Genomic DNA, 18,968 nt, shown 5'->3' on the forward strand with positions numbered 1-18,968 from the left:
TTAATGAAACAAAACCCGAAGATGTTATCATTCAGCTACTGTAGCTGCCCACCTAACATCAACAGGCAGCACCAGTAGCGCAACAATTAAAAATAGAGACCAAAAGTAAAGTTCCTGGCGAACATAGCATCTGACTCTCCCCTTCTGTCTGAAATTGGAATATTCTTGTTCGCGGGCTTTGGCCACCTGGTTGTTCTGTTCTGCGTTGTGTACTATTCTAATAATTTGAAGTTTGATGGAATAACCATTTTAACTCTACTACATGTACTACAGCAACACACGAACAGTGCATACACTACCACACACCTGACACACTTACCCTCTACATCAGGGATGGGTAACTGGCGGACCCGTTTTGTAGGCCCACGGACCAACAAAAATACGAGGTAGTTTTTTTTTGTGGCGCCACCGCCATAAAAGTTGCCCATCCCTGCTCTACATGATAATCAATAGCTTTCCAACAGAGACTGACATGGTTCACTAGAACATCATTTGGGAACTGCATTCTACCAGAATGAAGTGTATTTTAATGATGTCTAGCTAAAGCATGCTGGAATAAAGGCATGTGCAACATGGTGCAGATTACATGGCTGTCTAGCCTTCCTCTTAGACATGTGGAAAAAACTACTGCAGGCTGCTGGTGAAATGGCTCACTTAAAAAGTAAAGTGTCACAGCTCACTGCTGGAGCTTCAAAAACAGCTCTTACCCAATGTTCCCTCTCTCATCAGCACCTGCAGATGCTGCAGCACTGTTAGTAATTTACTACAATGGCATCTCAGCGCAGAGGAAAGGGACTAATCACAGAATCACAATAATGAGTCATTGATTACCATTACAGAAAATGCTTTATTCAGCAAACTTTGATAAATGACTAACCGCGTTATTCACACACTGCTCAGCTAGGCTTGGTGTCTGTCACAGTGTGTTGTCAATTCATAGACTTAATCTCACAGTGGCCATAAATGTCTTTACCACACAGAGGAATAAAAAGGTAACAGAAATGTTTTAATTTGTTATTCTATGGAATATTATTATCTTGTATCTTATGGTACAGTGTATTTACAACAGACTACAGTAGACATGTTGACTTCTGTATAACTACAGGTGACCTTCAACTTGAAAGATATCCTTGTTCAGGAAAGGTTTCAGAATAGTCTCTGAGGATGGTAATGTCTTAGGGCTGGAATAAATAGATCTGTAGTATACTGTAGTCCAGGAGGTCAGAGGGGTGATGGGGGCTGTAGTTTTTAATCAGCGGCGTTGGTCTTTATCCAGTAGGTCCTTGGCCTCGTTGATCTTGGCGGCCATGTAAGGAGATCCACCTGGAGAGAGAACACACATCCGCTTCTCATCAATGCTCGTCTGTTTCATCCTCTTTTTTCCTCCCTTTGTTCCCCCCCATTCCATCTCTCACCCCTCTATCCATTCCAGGTGAGAACAATATAACACAGTCTACACATGGCATGCAAGCCGTTTCCCCAGACATAAAAAAACCTCGGTGACATCTACTGTCAGAAGTAGAGGACTTCAGTAGTCTCAGTCACACCCAATCACCTTATATAGTGCTTTAACACCCGGTGGAACACTAATCACTATGGAGCACAGGAAATGGGTGTATGCTGAGCTAGCACAAACTGAGGTTGGGTCGCATACTAATAGTCTAAAGTGACTTCCTCTCCTCGTCTCCTACCCCCACCACGCTGCTCTGAAAACATATAGAGATATATCTGTGTCCTGAGGCAGAGTGGTCTGCTCAGCTCACAGGGTCAATGAGTACAGCATCCTGGGAGTAGTAGTCTGCTGTGTGACACTACCCCCCCCAGGTGGTGTGTTTTGTGTCAGCAGAAGCAGTACTGTGTGTGTGTGTTTAGGGTAATAAATGAGAGTGTTACTGTTTGCAGTGACAGAGAGCAGGGCCTGACGAAGGCCTCAACTAGTCTGCTAATCAGTCACTGACAAACACAGAGCCGGCACGGCACGGCCTTCAGCACACTCACAGGGAAGGAAAGATACTAAAAACAGGGCTAGAGGCCTAGAGAGGCAGAAATAGAGAGCAGTCTGATTCCCTTTCTGAAATCTCATCATCTTGCTCACTGGAACTTATTGGCTTAAATACAGGAAATAATGAGAGGTAATTAGCCAATCATTCCAATCCATTACTCTGACCAGGAATCGGTCCACTCTTTCCTGCCCAGACCCACCTGACAAGCTGTGGGTTATTACCCTCTCTTCTCCATCGATGTCCCAGTAACCAAACACATGAAAATTAACTATAATAGATACTGTGCTGCCTCCTGAAACAGAACACAAAAAGCCATATCCAAGGATGACAGAATTGATGGATGTTCTTACAGGTGACCCTATTGAGTTTGTAGCCCCATATTTCATCCCCTATTTATTCTTTGTCCCTCTCCTGCCTTCTCTCTAACTCCTCGCTGTCACCTCAGCCCTTATCGCCCAGTCAGAGAGGAATCCCACAGGCCATTTCTCATTTCACACTGAGTAAAAACTGCACACTGTGTGTGTGTGCGTGTGTGTGTATTCCTCTCAGGAGAGGGAAAAACACAGTGTGGATGAGTGTGTAAAACTAGCTGCTGTGTATGTGTGTGACTTTATGTGTGTGTGTGTACACACCTCTCAGGAGAGGGAGACCAAGGGAGGCCATTAACCTTGATAGAGGACAGTTGGGGCGAGTGCACAAGCCTGACGCTGGAAAAAACACCTTGTATATGGGTTCAATAAAGACAGGTGATATGCTGTTCACACAAGAACCAGTAATAGGAGATCATCACTGTATAATTCACTCAGTTGTCTCCAATCTGTTTTTTCTCATGTCCAGTAAATTGGGATTAAACTGCCAACTGACCTTTATCTGGGTGGTTGAGGACCATGATCCTCCGGTGGGCATCTCTCACCTTGGACTTGGTGCTGGTCGGGCTATGGGGGGGGGGGAAGAGATACAGGATTGGGATTAGAAGAATGAACAACATAGAGCTACACAGATTTAGCACAGGATTACAGCACCATCTAGTGGTCAAATCACATTCACAAGTTGCAGTAAGAACATCGAGTTCTTCTGACCACTAAACTATTCAGGTGTTCTCTTCTCCCTAATGTGATTGACAGTGTGAAATGTAACTAAACAAGGAAGAGCGATGACTAATATAAACCCATCAAAGACACAGAAATCAAACACATCCTTAGCATGAACACAGACTGAAATAAAACATTGGGTACACACCCGCACAAACAGGCGAGCATGACACACACACACACACACACATACATACTTCCGCCAGTCTTACCTGATACCAAGTATGAGGCTGGCTTCTCGCTTAGTCATCTTCTGGTCAAACCCTCCTTTATAGTAGTGTGATGAGAAGGCCTGGAGAGAGAAGAGATGTTAGTACTGAAAGTACACACACACACCTAGAAATTGAGTAAGAAGGGTGGAAGTGCATTCTGTGGTACATAGGGTTCATTAACTCCCTTCGGTCAAGCACTGCCTCACAGTACACACTGGGAGAAACTGCCAGACACACGCACAGTGTGAGGTCTGATCACTCATCCATCTCACGTCACACACTGCTTTATTCACACACACACACAGTGGTGAAAGAGGGCAGTGGGTGCATCACCCTGTCTGGGAACCTGATGTGGAGCCTTTGGTCTGTGGAGCCATAACTCAGGTGCAGCAGGGGGAACTGAAGACCATGAGTCAGTCCACCAACTACCCACCCTACAGACAGTGAGTGGAATAAGTACTACACCACAAACATTGGTGCTTGGTGACTATCTGATGGGGCAATACATGAATCCCCCAGATTTGCAAATATGCGTCTGTAGGGTGGTGGGAGAGTTTTGGCAAAAGCAGTGGGTGTCATCGTTGATCATGCATAGTTTCAGAATACAGTGTACCAAGACATACTAACAATCAGTTGGAGTTCATTAGAAGTTGCCCAAAAAAAACATAGGTCTACATGGTTAGACACGTTTTCATCTCCTCTTAGGATTGTGATGAACCACATAACCAAGTTAGTGGGTTACTTACAGAGGTGGGCATCTTCTTAGCAGTCTGTGACAGGACTTGTCCTAGAGGCTTCCACAACTGGAAGGCATAACGACCTGAAACACAGTACTTATTTATTTTCCTACACACACAGACCCCTTTCCACTGGTCACCACAGTTATGTTCTTGTCCTGTATTTATGTTTTTAATTTCACCTTTATTTACAACTGCGACCTGGCCAAGATAAAGCAAAGCAGTGCGACACAACAAAACAGAGTTACACATGGAATAAACAAACGTACAGTCAATAACACAATACAAAAATGTATATACAGTGTGTGCAAATGTAGTAAGATTAGGGAGGTAAGGCAATAAATAGGCCATAGTGGTGAAATAATTACAATTTAGCAATTAAAACACTGGAGTGATAGATGTGCAGAAGATGAATGTGCAAGTAGAGATACTGGGGTGCAAAGGAGCAAAAAAATAAATAACAATATGGGGATGAGGTAGTTTGATTGGCTATTTACAGATGGGTTGTGTATAGGTGCAATGATCAGTAAGCTGCTCTGACAGCTGATGCTTAAAGTTAGTGAGGGAAATATAAGACTCCAGCTTTAGTGATTATTGCTATTCGTTCCTGTCATTGGCAGCAGAGAACTGGAAGGAAAGGTAGCCAAAGGAGGAGTTGGCGTTGAGGATGACCAGTGAAATATACCTGCTGGAGCACGTGCTACGGGTGGGTGCTGCTATGGTGACCAGTGAGCTGAGATAAGGCGGGGCTTTACATAGCAAAGACTTGAAGATAACCTGGAGTCAGTGGGTTTGGAGACGAATATGAAGCGAGGGCCAGCCAATGAGAACATACAGGTCGCAGTGGTGGGTAGTATATGGTGCTTTGTTGACAAAACGGATGGCACTGTCATTGCAAATTGGATGTAGTCTGAGTAGAGTGTTGGAGGCTATTTTGTAAATGACATCGCCGAAGTCAAGGATCGGTAGGATAGTCAGTTTTACGAGGGTATGTTTGGCAGCATGAGTGAAATGATAATTTGTTGTGAAATGGGAAGCCGATTCTAGATTTAATTTTGATTGGAGATGTTTAATATGAGTCTGGAAGGAGAGTTTACAGTCTAACCAGACACCTAGGTATTTGTAGTTGTCTACATATTCAAAGTCAGAACCATCCAGAATAGTGATGCTAGACGGGCGGGCGGGCGGGCGTGGGCAGCGATCGGTTGAAGAGTATGCATTTAATTTTACTTGCATTTAAGAGCAGTTGGAGGCCACGGAAGGAGTGTTGTATGGCATTGAAACTCGTCTGGAGGTTAGTTAACACAGTGTCCAAAGAAGGGCCAGCAGTATACAGAATGGTGTCGTCTGCGTAGAGGTGGATCAGAGAATCACCAGCAGCAAGAGCGACATCATTGATGTATACAGAGAAAAGAGTCGGCTAGAGAATAGAACCCTGTGGCACCCCCATAGAGACTGGTCTGGACAACAGGCAAACTTAGGAAGAAAACAAACTTAGGAAGACGGCTTCTGATGTTAACAGGCATGAAACCAAGGCTTTTACAGTTACAGAAGTCAACAAATGATAGCGCCTGGGGGCTACAGGGCCTGGGTTAACCTCTACATCACCAGAGGAACAGAGGATGAGTAGGATAAGGGTACGCCTAAACGCTATAAGGACTGGTCGCTAGAGGTCAACCGATTATGATTTTTCAACGCCGATACCGATACCGATTATTGGAGGACTCAAATAAATAATGAAACATGTTCAATTTGGTTTAAATAATGCAAAAACAAAGTGTTGGAGAAGAAACTAAAAGTGCAATATGTAAAAAAGCTAACGTTTAAGTTCCTTGCTCAGAACATATGAAAGCTGGTGGTTCCTTTTAACATGAGTCTTCAATATTCCCAGGTAAGATGTTTTAGGTTGTAGATATTATAGGAATTATAGGACTATTTCTCTCTATACGATTTGTATTTCATATACCTTTGACTATTGGATGTTCTTATAGGCACTTTAGTCTTGCCAGTGTAACAGTATAGCTTCCGTCCCTCTCTTCGCTCCTATCTGGGCTCAAACCAGGAACACATCGACAACAGCCACCCTCGAAGCAGCGTTACCCACGTAGAGGAAGGGGAAACAACTAGTCCAAGTCTCAGAGTGAGTGGCGTTTGAAACGCTATTAGCGCGCACCCCGCTAACTAGCGAGCCATTTCACATCGGTTACACCAGCCTAATCTCGGGAGTTGACAGGCTTGAAGTCATAAACAGCGCAATGCTTGAAGCATTGCGAAGAGCTGCTGGCAAAACGCACGAAAGTGCTATTTTGAATGAATGCTTACGAGCCTGCTGCTGCCTACCATCGCTCAGTCAGACTGCTCTATCAAATCATAGACTTAATTATAACATAATAACACACAGAAATACGAGCCTTAGGTAATTAATATGGTCGAATCCGGAAACTATCATCTCGAAAACAAAACGTTATTCCTGTTACATTGCACAATCTTCAATGTTATGTCATAATTACATAAAATTCTGGCAAGTTAGTTCGCAACGAGCCAGGCGACCCAAACTGTTGCATATACACTGACTGCGTGCAATGAACGCAAAATGACACAATTTCACCTGGTTAATATTGCCTGCTAACCTGGATTTCTTTTAGCTAAATATGCAGGTTTAAATATACACTGCTCAAAAAAAAGGGAACACTTAAACAACACAATGTAACTCCAAGTCAATCACACTTCTGTGAAATCAAACTGTCCACTTAGGAAGCAACACTGATTGACAATAAATTTCACATGCTGTTGTGCAAATGGAATAGACAACAGGTGGAAATTATAGCCAATTAGCAAGACACCCCCAATAAAGGAGTGGTTCTGCAGGTGGTGACCACAGACCACTTCTCAGTTCCTATGCTTCCTGGCTGATGTTTTGGTCACTTTTGAATGCTGGCGGTGCTTTCACTCTAGTGGTAGCATGAGACGGAGTCTACAACCCGCACAAGTGGCTCAGGTAGTGCAGCTCATCCAGGATGGCACATCAATGCGAGCTGTGGCAAGAAGGTTTGCTGTGTCTGTCAGCGTAGTGTCCAGAGCATGGAGGCACTACCAGGAGACAGGCCAGTACATCAGGAGACGTGGAGGAGGCCGTAGGAGGGCAACAACCCAGCAGCAGGACCGCTACCTCGGCTTTTGTGCGAGGAGGAGCACAGCCAGAGCCCTGCAAAATGACCTCCAGCAGGCCACAAATGTGCATGTGTCTGCTCAAACGGTCAGAAACAGAGTCCATGAGGGTGGTATGAGGGCCCGACATCCACAGGTGGGGGTTGTGCTTACAGCCCAACACCGTGCAGGACATTTGGCATTTGCGAGAGAACACCAAGATTGGCAAATTCGCCACTGGCGCCCTGTGCTCTTCACAGATGAAAGCAGGTTCACACTGAGCACGTGACAGACGTGACGGAGTCTGGAGACACCGTGGAGAACGTTCTGCTGCCTGCAACATCCTCCAGCATGACCGGTTTGGCGGTGGGTCAGTCATGGTGTGGGGTGGCATTTCTTTGGGGGGCCGCACAGCCCTCCATGTGCTCGCCAGAGGTAGCCTGACTGCCATTAGGTACCGAGATGAGATCCTCAGACCCCTTGTGAGACCATATGCTGGTGCGGTTGGCCCTGGGTTCCTCCTAATGCAAGACAATGCTAGACCTCATGTGGCTGGAGTGTGTCAGCAGTTCCTGCAAGAGGAAGGCATTGATGCTATGGACTGGCCCACCCGTTCCCCAGACCTGAATCCAATTGAGCACATCTGGGACATCATGTCTCGCTCCAACCATCAACGCCACGTTGCTCCACAGACTGTCCAGTAGTTGGCGGATGCTTTAGTCCAGGTCTGGGAGGAGATCCCTCAGGAGACCATCCGCCACCTCATCAGGAGCATGCCCAGGCGTTGTAGGGAGGTCATACAGGCTCGTGGAGACCACACACACACTACTGAGCCTCATTTTGACTTGTTTTAACCTCTTACATCTAGACGTTCCGCTAGCGGAACACCTGCTCCAATATCCAATGATAGCGAAATACAAATTCCTCTAAAATCCGAAAAACTTCAATTTTTCAAACATATGACTATTTTACAGCATTTTAAAGACAAGAATCTCGTTAATCTAACCACACTGTCCGATTCCAAAAAGGCTTTACAACGAAAGCAAAACATTAGATTATGTCAGCAGAGTACCCAGCCAGAAATAATCAGACACCCATTTTTCAAGCTAGTATATAATGTCACAAAAAACAAAACCACAGCTAAATGCGCACTAACCTTTGATGATCTTCATCAGATGACAACCCTAGGACATTATGTTATACAATGCATGCATGTTTTGTTCAATCAAGTTCATATTTATATCAAAAACCAGCTTTTTTACATTAGCATGTGACGTTCAGAACTAGCATACCCCCCGCAAACATCCGGTGAATTTACTAAATTACTCACGATAAACGTTCACAAAAAACATAAATTATTTTAAGAATTATAGATACAGAACTCCTCTATGCACTCGATATGTCCGATTTTAAAATAGCTTTTCGGTGAAAGCACATTTTGCAATATTCTCAGTAGATAGCCCAGCCATCACGGCTAGCCATTTAGACACCGACCAAGTTCAGCCCTGATCAAACTCCGATTTACTATTACAAAAGTTTCATTACCTTTGTTGTCTTCGTCAGAATGCACTCCCAGGACTTCTACTTCAATAACAAATGTTGGTTTGGTCCAAAATAATCCATCGTTATATCCAAATTGCGGCGTTTTGTTCGTGCGTTCCAAGACACTATCCGAAATGATAAATCAGGGTCGCGAGCATGGCACAATTCGTGACAAAAGATTTCTAAATACTCCATTACCGTACTTCGAAGCATGTCAACCGCTGTTTAAAATCCATTTTTATGCCATTTTTCTCGTAAAAAAGCGATAATATTCCGACCGGGAATCTCCATTTAGCTAAACAGAGGAAAGAAAACAAAGCTTTCGGTCGACGCGGGCACGAGCCTGAGTCTCACAGTACTGTAACCAGCCACTATCCAAACGCGCTACTTTTTTTCAGCCAGAGCCTGCAAAGCCACGATTCAGCATTTTGCCGCCTTCTGAGAGACCATGTGAGCCGTAGAAAGTGTCACGTAAGAGCAGAGATCCCCTGTAATTGATAGAGATAATCAACAAGGCCAAGAAATGGTCAGACAGGGTACTTCCTGTACAGAATCTTCTCAGGTTTTGGCCTGCCAAATGAGTTCTGTTATACTCACAGACACCATTCAAACAGTTTTAGAAACTTTGGAGTGTTTTCTATCCAAAGCTAATAATTATATGCATATTCTAGTTTCTGGGCAGGAGTACTAATCAGATTAAATCCGATACGTTTTTATCCGTCCGTGAAAATACTGCCCCCTAGCCATAACAGGTTAAGGACATTACATCAAAGTTGGATCAGCCTGTAGTGTGGTTTTCCACTTTAATTTTGAGTGTGACTCCAAATCCAGACCTCCATGGGTTGATAAATTGGATTACCATTGATTATTTTTGTGTGATTTTGTTGTCAGCACATTCAACTATGTAAAGAAAAAAGTATTTAATAAGATTATTTCATTCAGATCTAGGATGTTATTTTAGTGTTCCCTTAATTTTTTTGAGCAGTGTATATACTTGTGTATTGATTTTAAGAAAGGCATTGATGTTTATGGTTGGAGCAACGTGTACCTAAGTGATTATATGCAACGCAGGATAGGCTAGATAAACTAGTAATATCATCAACCATGTGTAGTTAACTAGTGATTATGATTGATTGATTGTTTTTTATAAGATAAGTTTAATGCTAGCAACTTAGCTTCTTACTGCATTCGCGTAACCTCGTGGAGTGCAATGTAAAGCAGGTGGTTAGAGCGTTGGACTAGTTAACCGTAAGGTTGCAAGATTGAATTCCTGAGCTGACAAGGTAAAAATCTGTCGTTCTGCCCCTGAACAAGGCACTTAACCCACCGTTCCTAGGCCGTCATTGAAAATAAGAATGTGTTCTTAACTGACTTGCCTAGTTAAATAAAAGGTCTAAAAAAATTAAAATAACTAAATAAAAAATAAAACAATTAAAATCGGCGTCCAAAAATACCGATTTCCGATTGTTATGAAAACTTGAAATCGGCCCTAATTAATCGCCCATTCCGATTAATCGATCGACCTCTACTGGTCGTCTATGTATAACATGTATCGGAGTGTGTGTGTGTATCGTCAGTGTGTACTGGGTCAGTGTTTGTGTTGGTAAGCTGCAGTCACTCTCCAAACCCACATAGAGCCAGTCAGCATCTAGACCCTGCCAAACATTCTCTGTTTATAAAGTCCACACACACAAGAAGCTAGCAGAAACCCCTCTGGAGGAGCTGGTTTCCAAGAGAAAAACACAAAACCACTCAGTCATGTATGAGAGCCATGCTGCTAAGCTCAGGGAGTAATCAGGGCATTATTTATAACCTGATGACTGACATGTTCTGAGTGGGTGGTGTAAATCCACTACTCCACCTCCAGGCTGCCTGGAAGTTCTGTTTTCCTAAAACTACAAAGCTGAAAGTCCATCAACTGTGGAGGGACCGCACACACGCACGTGCACGGATGGCCTGCTGCTGGCCTTTCCATTTACATTGAGAGGATAATTAGACTGTGCTGTTCCTCAAAGCCGCCACAACAACTATCACTGACCTCACATTACCCGAACTCTGTGGCAACTGGCAGACCACACACTGCCTTACTATTAACCACTATACAAAACGGCTGTGCTGACTGACATTCTTGTACCAATGCTGATAATGGCATAGTGCGCCCTGCAACCCGATAGCACCATTATCACTGTACAGAATGACAGGAAGATCATAATATACTGTTTTGTAAGACATCTAACTTTCTAAATAACATGGATGTGTGATTGGTTATATCACATTATCTGGCGTACAAAGATTTTGGGTGTCCATTACTGGACGTTAGAGGTTTGTCCATACAAACCGCTGCAATAAATTCTTCAACTAACCTGGTATTGGCGGTACTCTCTTCAATCTTGATTCTGGAGAAACTTATCTTATACATGTGTATAGTTGCAGGTGGTTCTACAAACACCAGAGAAAACTCAGAAAGATAGTAAATCCATGTTTTGTATCAAGTGAGATATGCCTCTTGCCTCATTCTTGTACCAATGCTGATAATGGCCTCATATGCATAGTGTTGCATAGAAACAATTAGTTCCTGCAAAATGCTGTGAAATGCTAGATGTGTGCAGCTAAGATGGTGACGAACTGTCTCTTGCAGTACAAAACATGGATTTACCACCTGTAACTGTACACTGACATTTGTGACTTGTTTCAGGAAACTAGGCATATGTTGCACGTCACTACTTCACAGGCGAGACATTTGAACGTAAGCATTTTTAAAAAATCGAAATGCATTTTTGGGGTAGAAATGGCTTCTGGAACATGTGAACTTTCACGAGCCTTAACAACAAAAAGTTGTATGCCATCTGTACAAGCGAATAAAATTGTTAAATTATGACCTCCCCGCTAGCCATAATTTGCTGAGGTTATTGATGGGGTGGACATGCCGAGAGAGGAGTTTGGATTGGTCTGCCATGTAGCATGCTTCTGTCTATAACATGAGCTGGTCAGAATGTGTTGGTAAGTCTTTCTAATGCAGCTTTTTTGAAAGATATCACGAAGAACTGCAAAGGTGTTGCTAATGCGCTCCAATTTCTAGAGCACTGGTTCTCAATCCTGGTCCTGGGGACCCAAAGGGCTGCACATTTTTGTTTTTTTTATGTAGCACTACACAGCTGATTCAAATTATCGACTCATCAAAAGGCTTTGATGATTTGAAACAGGTGTGTGGTGCTAGGGCAAAAACAAAAATGTGCACCCCTTTGGATCCCCAGGACCTGGATGAGAACCACTGTTCTGGATGACAATCGTGCCATGCTGACTATCTCTGACTCTGAAAATGAATCAGACAATGAGGAAATCCCTGACTTAGGTAAAAACATTTTCATTGAACCAGACAGTCGTATGAAATGGTGATCAAGTGTTGTTGTCACGGAAGAAGTTGACCGAGTTCTAAAAATCAGTGGAATGCTCGGAGTATGATCGCAGAGTATGATCGCAGAGTATGATCGCTAAGGAGATTAAGAAAATTCTGGTATTTGATTACAAATACGAGGAGGGAGTCAATGTGAACACACAGAAGGCTGTTGCATAAAACACCTGTCTCCGGATTACATCTTCAAACTAAGGGCAACCATGGCATCTGTGACAGAAGTGTTCATCCATGTATACAGGTAAGAGACTCTAGCTAGCTACATTTTCTGATATTATACATTTCTAATTTTGTCAAAGTTGTTTTCATTGCAAGTTAAAGCATACTGTTAGCTAGCTAACTTCACGTGTATGATCTGTGTAGTAATATTACAGTTGAAGTCGGAAGTTTACATACACTTAGGTTGGAGTCATTAAAACTTGTTTTTCAACCACTCTACAAATTTCTTGTTAACAAACTGTAATTTTGGCAAGTCGGTTAGGACATCTATTTTGTGCATGACAAGTAATTTTTCCAACAATTGTTTACAGACAGTGAATTAAGTGAAATAATCTGTATCACAATTCCAGTGCATCAGGAGTTTACATACACTAAGTTACCTGTGCCTTTAAACAGCTTGGAAAATTCTAGAAAATGTCATGGCTTTAGAAGCTTCTGATAGCCTAATTGACATCATTTGAGTCAATTGGAGGTGTACCTGTGGATGTATTTCAAGGCCTACCTTCAAACTCAGTGCCTCTTTGCTTGACATCATGGAAAAATGTAAAGAAATCAGCCAAGACCTCAAAACAATTGTAGACCTCCACAAGTCTGGTTCATCCTTGGGAGCAATTTCCAAACGCCTGAACGACCACATTCATCTGTACAAACAAAAGTACGCAAGTATAAACACCATGGGACCACGCAGCCGTCAAACCTCTCAGGAAGGAGACGCGTTCTGTCTCCTAGAGATTAACATACTTGGGTGCGAAAAGTGCAAATTAATCCCAGAACAGCAGCAAAGGACCTTGTGAAGATGATGGAGGAAACAGGTTCAAAAGTATCTATATCCACAGTAAAACGAGCCCTATATCGACATAAATCTGAAAGGCCGCTCGGCAAGGAAGAAGCCACTGCTCCAACGCCACCATTAAAAAAAGCCAGACTACGGTTTGCAACTGCACATGGGGATAAAGCTCGTACTTTTTGGAGAAATGTCCTCTGGTCTGATAAAACAAAAATAGAACTGTTTGGCCATAATGACCATCGTTATGTTTGGAGGAAAAAGGGCTTGCAAGCCGAAGAACACCATCCCAACTGTGAAGCACAAGGGTGGCAGCATCATGTTGTGGGGGTGCTTTGCTGCAGGTGGGACTGGTGCACGTCACAAAATAGATGGCATCATGAGGGAGGAAAATTATGTGGATATATTGAAGCAATATCTCAAGACATCAGTCAGGAAGTTAAAGCTTGGTCGCAAACGGTTCTTCCAAATGGACAATGACCCCAAGCATACTTCCAAAGTTGTGGCAAAATGGCTTACGGACAACAAAGTCAAGGTATTGGAGTGGCCATCACAAAGCCCTGACCTCAACCCTATAGAAAATTTGTGGGCAGAACTGAAAAAGTGTGTAAGAGCAAGGAGGCTTACAAACCTGACTCAGTTATACCAGCTCTGTCAGCAGGAATGGGCCAAATTCACCCAACTTATTGTGGGAAGCTTGTGGAAGGCTACCCAAAATGTTGACCCAAGTTAAACAATTTAAAGTCAATACTACCAAATACTAATTGAGTGCATGTAAACTTCTGACCCACTGGGAATGTGATGAAAGAAATAAAAGCTGAAATAAATCCTTCTCTACTATTATTGACATTTCACATTCTTAAAATAAAGCGGTGATCCTAACTGACCTAAAACAGGGAATTTTTACTAGGATTAAATGTCAGGAAAAGTGAAACTGAGTTTAAATGTATTTGGCTAAGGTGTATGTAAACTTCCGAATTCAACTGTATTTGAATCTCAGAAAGCCATTTGCTTTGCTAGTTATAGCCTAATGTTAGCTAGCTCCTATGCAAGTAACCATTTCACTATACCGTTTACACCTTCTGTATCCTGTGCATGTGACAAATAAACGTTGATTTTATTTGAAATAATCTGTTTACCAGAGATGGTAATGTGAAGAACAACATGACCTGCACCAAAGTCAAATTAGGATGTAACGTTAGGCCAACGAGACAGTGTCCAAGTTCTAAAATTCTCCGGTAGAATGCCCTGCTTTTAATTCGTCACACTCACAACAGTAAACTATTATCTGTAATTAGCTCATCATTAACTTGTAAATAAGATAAAGTTAAGATGTTTCAGCTCTGAAATTGGCATTATTTGAACTGGCTAGCCAGCTAACTTAATGTTAGCTAACAAGCTAGAAATGAACAAAAACATTGTTTACGAAGTTGCCTTTAGTTGCCTGATTTGTTAGACTGACATATACTACATTCATTTTTTAACGGATGGGTTTATTGGTGTGTTACAGCAGTGATGCTATTTTGGACCACCAGGCTGCTGATGTCATGCAGCGCGTCTTTTTTAATAGACAAGTCTTTTTTTACCCCTTTTTCTCTCCAATTTCGTGGTATCCAATTGGTAGCAGTTAGTGTCTTGTCTCATCGCTGCCACTCCCATACGGACTCGGGAGAGGCGAAGGTCGAGAGCCATGCGTCCTCCGAAACACAACCCAACCAAGCCACATTGCTTCTTGACACAACGCACATCCAACCCGGAAGCCAGCCGCACCAATGTGTCGGAGGAAACACCGTACACCTAGCGACCTGGTCAGCGTGCACTGCGCCCGGCCCGCCACAGGAGTCGCTAGATGAGACAAGGATATCCCTGCCGGCCAAACCCTCCCTAACCCGGACGACGCTGGGCCAATTGTAATAGACAAGTTTGATGTTGGATGACTATAGAATGTTCATGATGTCACTGCGACAACTGTCTACAGACATGTCGATAGACGTAGTATTAACAAGACTTTAGTCTTGAAATATTTGGCTGTTTAGTACACTACCATACACACTGTTTAACACATGTATTTCCTTAAAGAGATGGGTAGGGCTAAGGCTTAAGAGGGTGTGAACACTGATAAATGGGTGTAGACAAAGAACTCTCCAGTAGGTGTACCAAACATTCAACGGCCATTTTCTCAAAAATGTGGTTACAAGTTTATCAACTTTCAAAGCAGAATTACTTTCCCACTGTTCCTCAACTGTAGTGTATGATATACCATTTTCTAGTTATGAGTCTCTACTTTTATCCAATGTAAAAAACACAATTTCAAATTATCTACATAAGATCGAATAGAGCCGGTCGAGAACGAAGTGAGTATCGCCAATACCAGGTTAGTTAAAGAATTTATGGCAGCGGTTTGTATGGGCAAACTTGTAATTAACACCAAAAATCGTTGGTTATATCACATTATCTGGCATACAAACTGTAGCAAGGTGTATATTATGTTTACCATTTCTTACCTGCAAAGCCTGCAGCAGCAACACCAAGGCCAACCGCTATCAGAGTACCACCCTGAAGATACAGAAAAACATCAATACAACAATCCAGAGTCAACAGTGGTGTAAAATACTTAAGTAAAAATATTTTCAAGATCTACTTAAGTAGTTTTTTGGGGGCATCTGTACTTTACTACTTATATTTTTGACAACTTATACTTTTACTTTACTATATTCCTAAAGAAAATCATGTACTTTTTACTCCATAGATTATGCCTGACACACAAAAGTATTCACTACAAATCTTTTTAATGCTTAGCAGGACTGGAAAATTGTTAAATTCACGCACTTCAAGAGAACATCCCTAGTCATCCCTACTCCCTCTGATCTGGCGGACAAACTAAACACACAAGCTTCGTTTGGAAATTGTCTGAGTGTGCACTTAGCTATCCGTAAACACAATTTAAAAAAATTAAATGGTGCCGACTGGTTTGCTTAATATAAGGAATTTGAAATGATTTCTACTTTTACTTTTGATACTTATGTATACTTTTAGACTTTTACTCAAGTAGTACTTTACTGGGTGACTTTTACTTGAGTCAATTGGGTACTGACAATTGGGTACTTTTTCCACCAGTCAAAAGAAAAAAAGAATCAACGCAGTTTTCATTGCAAGCCTGAGTCACTCAGCCGACTGATTACATCACAGCATGTTATATGACATTCATGTTACTGGCGATTGCTAGATTCATTACCATGATGACACAACCTTGGTCCCATTGACATCTGTAATGGGCAACCAACATCTGCTTTCTGTTGCTAGTACTGTAACTATCCACCAGCTAATTGCTAGTAAATAGAAGGTTCTGGCATTAGCTAGCTAGCTATCTTAGCTGCAGGCCTGTGAAATAACCAGCGCTTGTTATCCACCAAAAATTCAAACAACAAAATAACGTATATACTTACAAGTCTTTTGTCGATTTCTGTTTCACTCCTGATTTTAGATTGAGAATTGTATTCAGCATATCGCATAGTTTCTCCTTCAATAGATACCCTGCTACCAGCATTTGCCATACTGCCGCTATCACTTGAAGGACACAACTATGGAGCGTCTGAGCGGACAACCAGTGTCAATTGAAAAAACATTTCGTAATACAGAACGAACGGGTGATCCACCTTGCACAATATTGTGGAAATCTGGAAAATGTAAATAAATCAACGAACCACATAAAAACAAACGAATTAAATGTTATAACATATATAGGCTACATAGTGGGATAATTCGCATAGATGGCAGTAGCCTAATACATTTTCTATTTGCTCCAAGGGATTTGTATTCTTGTCTAACATTGATTTTGAAAAAGTTTTAATTAGGCTATTACTGTTATATATATATATATATTTACTATTACTGTAGCCTAATTCAAACTTATATATTACGATTATGCTTCCGATTATGCTTCCGTTGTAAAAAAAAAAAAATGTTAAAAAAAGAAGGTTATGATAAACTTTCATAGCGGGTTGGGCTGTCCCATAGGGCGGCGCACAATTGGCCTAGTGTCGTCCGGGTTAGGGGAGGGTTTGGCAGGGGTAGGCCGTCTTTTTAAAATTCGAATTTGTTCTTAACTGACTTGCCTAGTTAAATAAAGGTTAAATAAAATAAAAAAATAATACATCTATGGGTGATGCTCGTTTTTGGATAGAGAAGTTCCCAAAACACGTGTAATTATTTAATTTTTTTCTTCATTTTTTGTATTCATTTGTTAGTATTTTCTTGTATTTTTTATTTTTTCAATACAAGTGTTTGCCACAGGGGACGTCCAATAACTACACCGGAGTTTTACTGATAAGACAAGTCAGTAGGATATAGGCTGGCATGGACTACCAGGGGTATTAGAGGAATAATATAATCAATTATACCAATTCAGGAGCTAATCAGAGAACAATAGACAGTTGGAAAATAATTAATGGCACGAACCCGGTGATGCCAACGCTAACCCACCTGACAACGCAAACACAGCAGGATCAAACTCAGCCTCGACAGTGAGTAGGCTAGCCAAAATAGATGTATCTTCATTATTGACTTATTCAATAACAGCTATGTTTTCAAATGTTTCAAGGGGACTTTATCCAAAAGTCATTCGGGATATTATAGAATATTATCTTCTTCAACTGCAGTATAAAAAAAAAGGGCGAAAAATGTATCAGGCGAGGTAGTCTTATGTAAAATTATGGAATATAAATGATTATATTAAATAGGTATACCACATTACATTCCGCATACATTTTTCGTTTTGTGCTCCGTTCCCTTCATAATATTCCAGTATTTCTGGTTCCGGTGACGGGATAGATGCACGAATGGCACATGGACAAATGTTTTTGTTATTTTTGGGTGTACAAGAATAGTGTGTGCATGCGTTAATAAGTTTCAGTACCACACCTCTGGGCTGGTAAACCCCCTAGGCATATAAGATTATGAGGCTTATTAAATGTCTAGGTAAGGGGAGGCATTTCCATGTCCCTCTCTCCTCCCTCTCACTCAGTTCAGATGGGTTCACCATGATACCACCCATTCAATCGCGACGGAGTAAACTACAGGAGTAAGTCTCATTATAGCATTGTTATGATATCTCCCCATCTATCCCTCCCTCCACACCTCCATCTACAGTATACCTCTATTACCCCTCCTTCCCTCCACCCCTCCCTCTAGTCTTGTTACCGTTAATAGTAGAAGTAATAAAATATTGTAATGTACTCACCATCCTGTCTAAACCTGCAGTGGATCAGAAAGAAGAGGAGGACATACAGAGAAGCTAGGTACACACGTATGCACGCACACACACACACACACACACACACACACACACACACACACACACACACACACACACACACACACACACATGTGCGCACATTAATAATATCATCTTCTAATACATGTATCTCTATAAGGTGGTGCTGTGAGGCCAGGGAGAGGCACCTGGTGGAGTTAAGCCAAGCTAAACTGCAGAAGCAGGTACTCCATCGTCACATTTTAAAGTATAGACTTAATTATTAGATTATGTCCAGAGAATTTGTATTTACCATCCCACTTGTGCAATGTGCATGGCATGTAAAACACTCACATTCTACTCATCTTTTATTGATGCCTTCTAAATAGTCTATAACAGACAGAATGAGTAGGTTGTCTACTTGTGTTGTGTGGTAAGTTGAGAAAAGAGGAGATGGACCGGAGGTAGAGGAAAAGGAGTATGAGAGGATGAAGGCTAAACAGCAGGAGAATGTCAGAGAGTGAGAGAGTGTTAGCAATGTACAAATAAATCACTTATTTACTGTCACTG

General features: G+C 41.9%; 1 protein-coding gene across 1 annotated transcript; it reads right to left on the minus strand.

The window, feature by feature from the left end:
• Nucleotides 1-830: 830 nt before the first annotated feature.
• dcj15 (DnaJ homolog subfamily C member 15) lies at nt 831-16,732 on the minus strand. Its single transcript, NM_001140811.1, is given in 6 exon segments — nt 831-1,323; nt 2,868-2,938; nt 3,307-3,386; nt 4,053-4,126; nt 15,652-15,703; nt 16,594-16,732. Coding segments are annotated over 6 exon segments (456 nt in total). The 5' UTR covers nt 16,702-16,732; the 3' UTR covers nt 831-1,252.
• Nucleotides 16,733-18,968: the final 2,236 nt, after the last annotated feature.

The sequence above is a fragment of the Salmo salar genome, chromosome ssa21 (assembly GCF_905237065.1).
Source record: "Salmo salar chromosome ssa21, Ssal_v3.1, whole genome shotgun sequence".
NCBI classification, from domain to species: domain Eukaryota; kingdom Metazoa; phylum Chordata; class Actinopteri; order Salmoniformes; family Salmonidae; genus Salmo; species Salmo salar.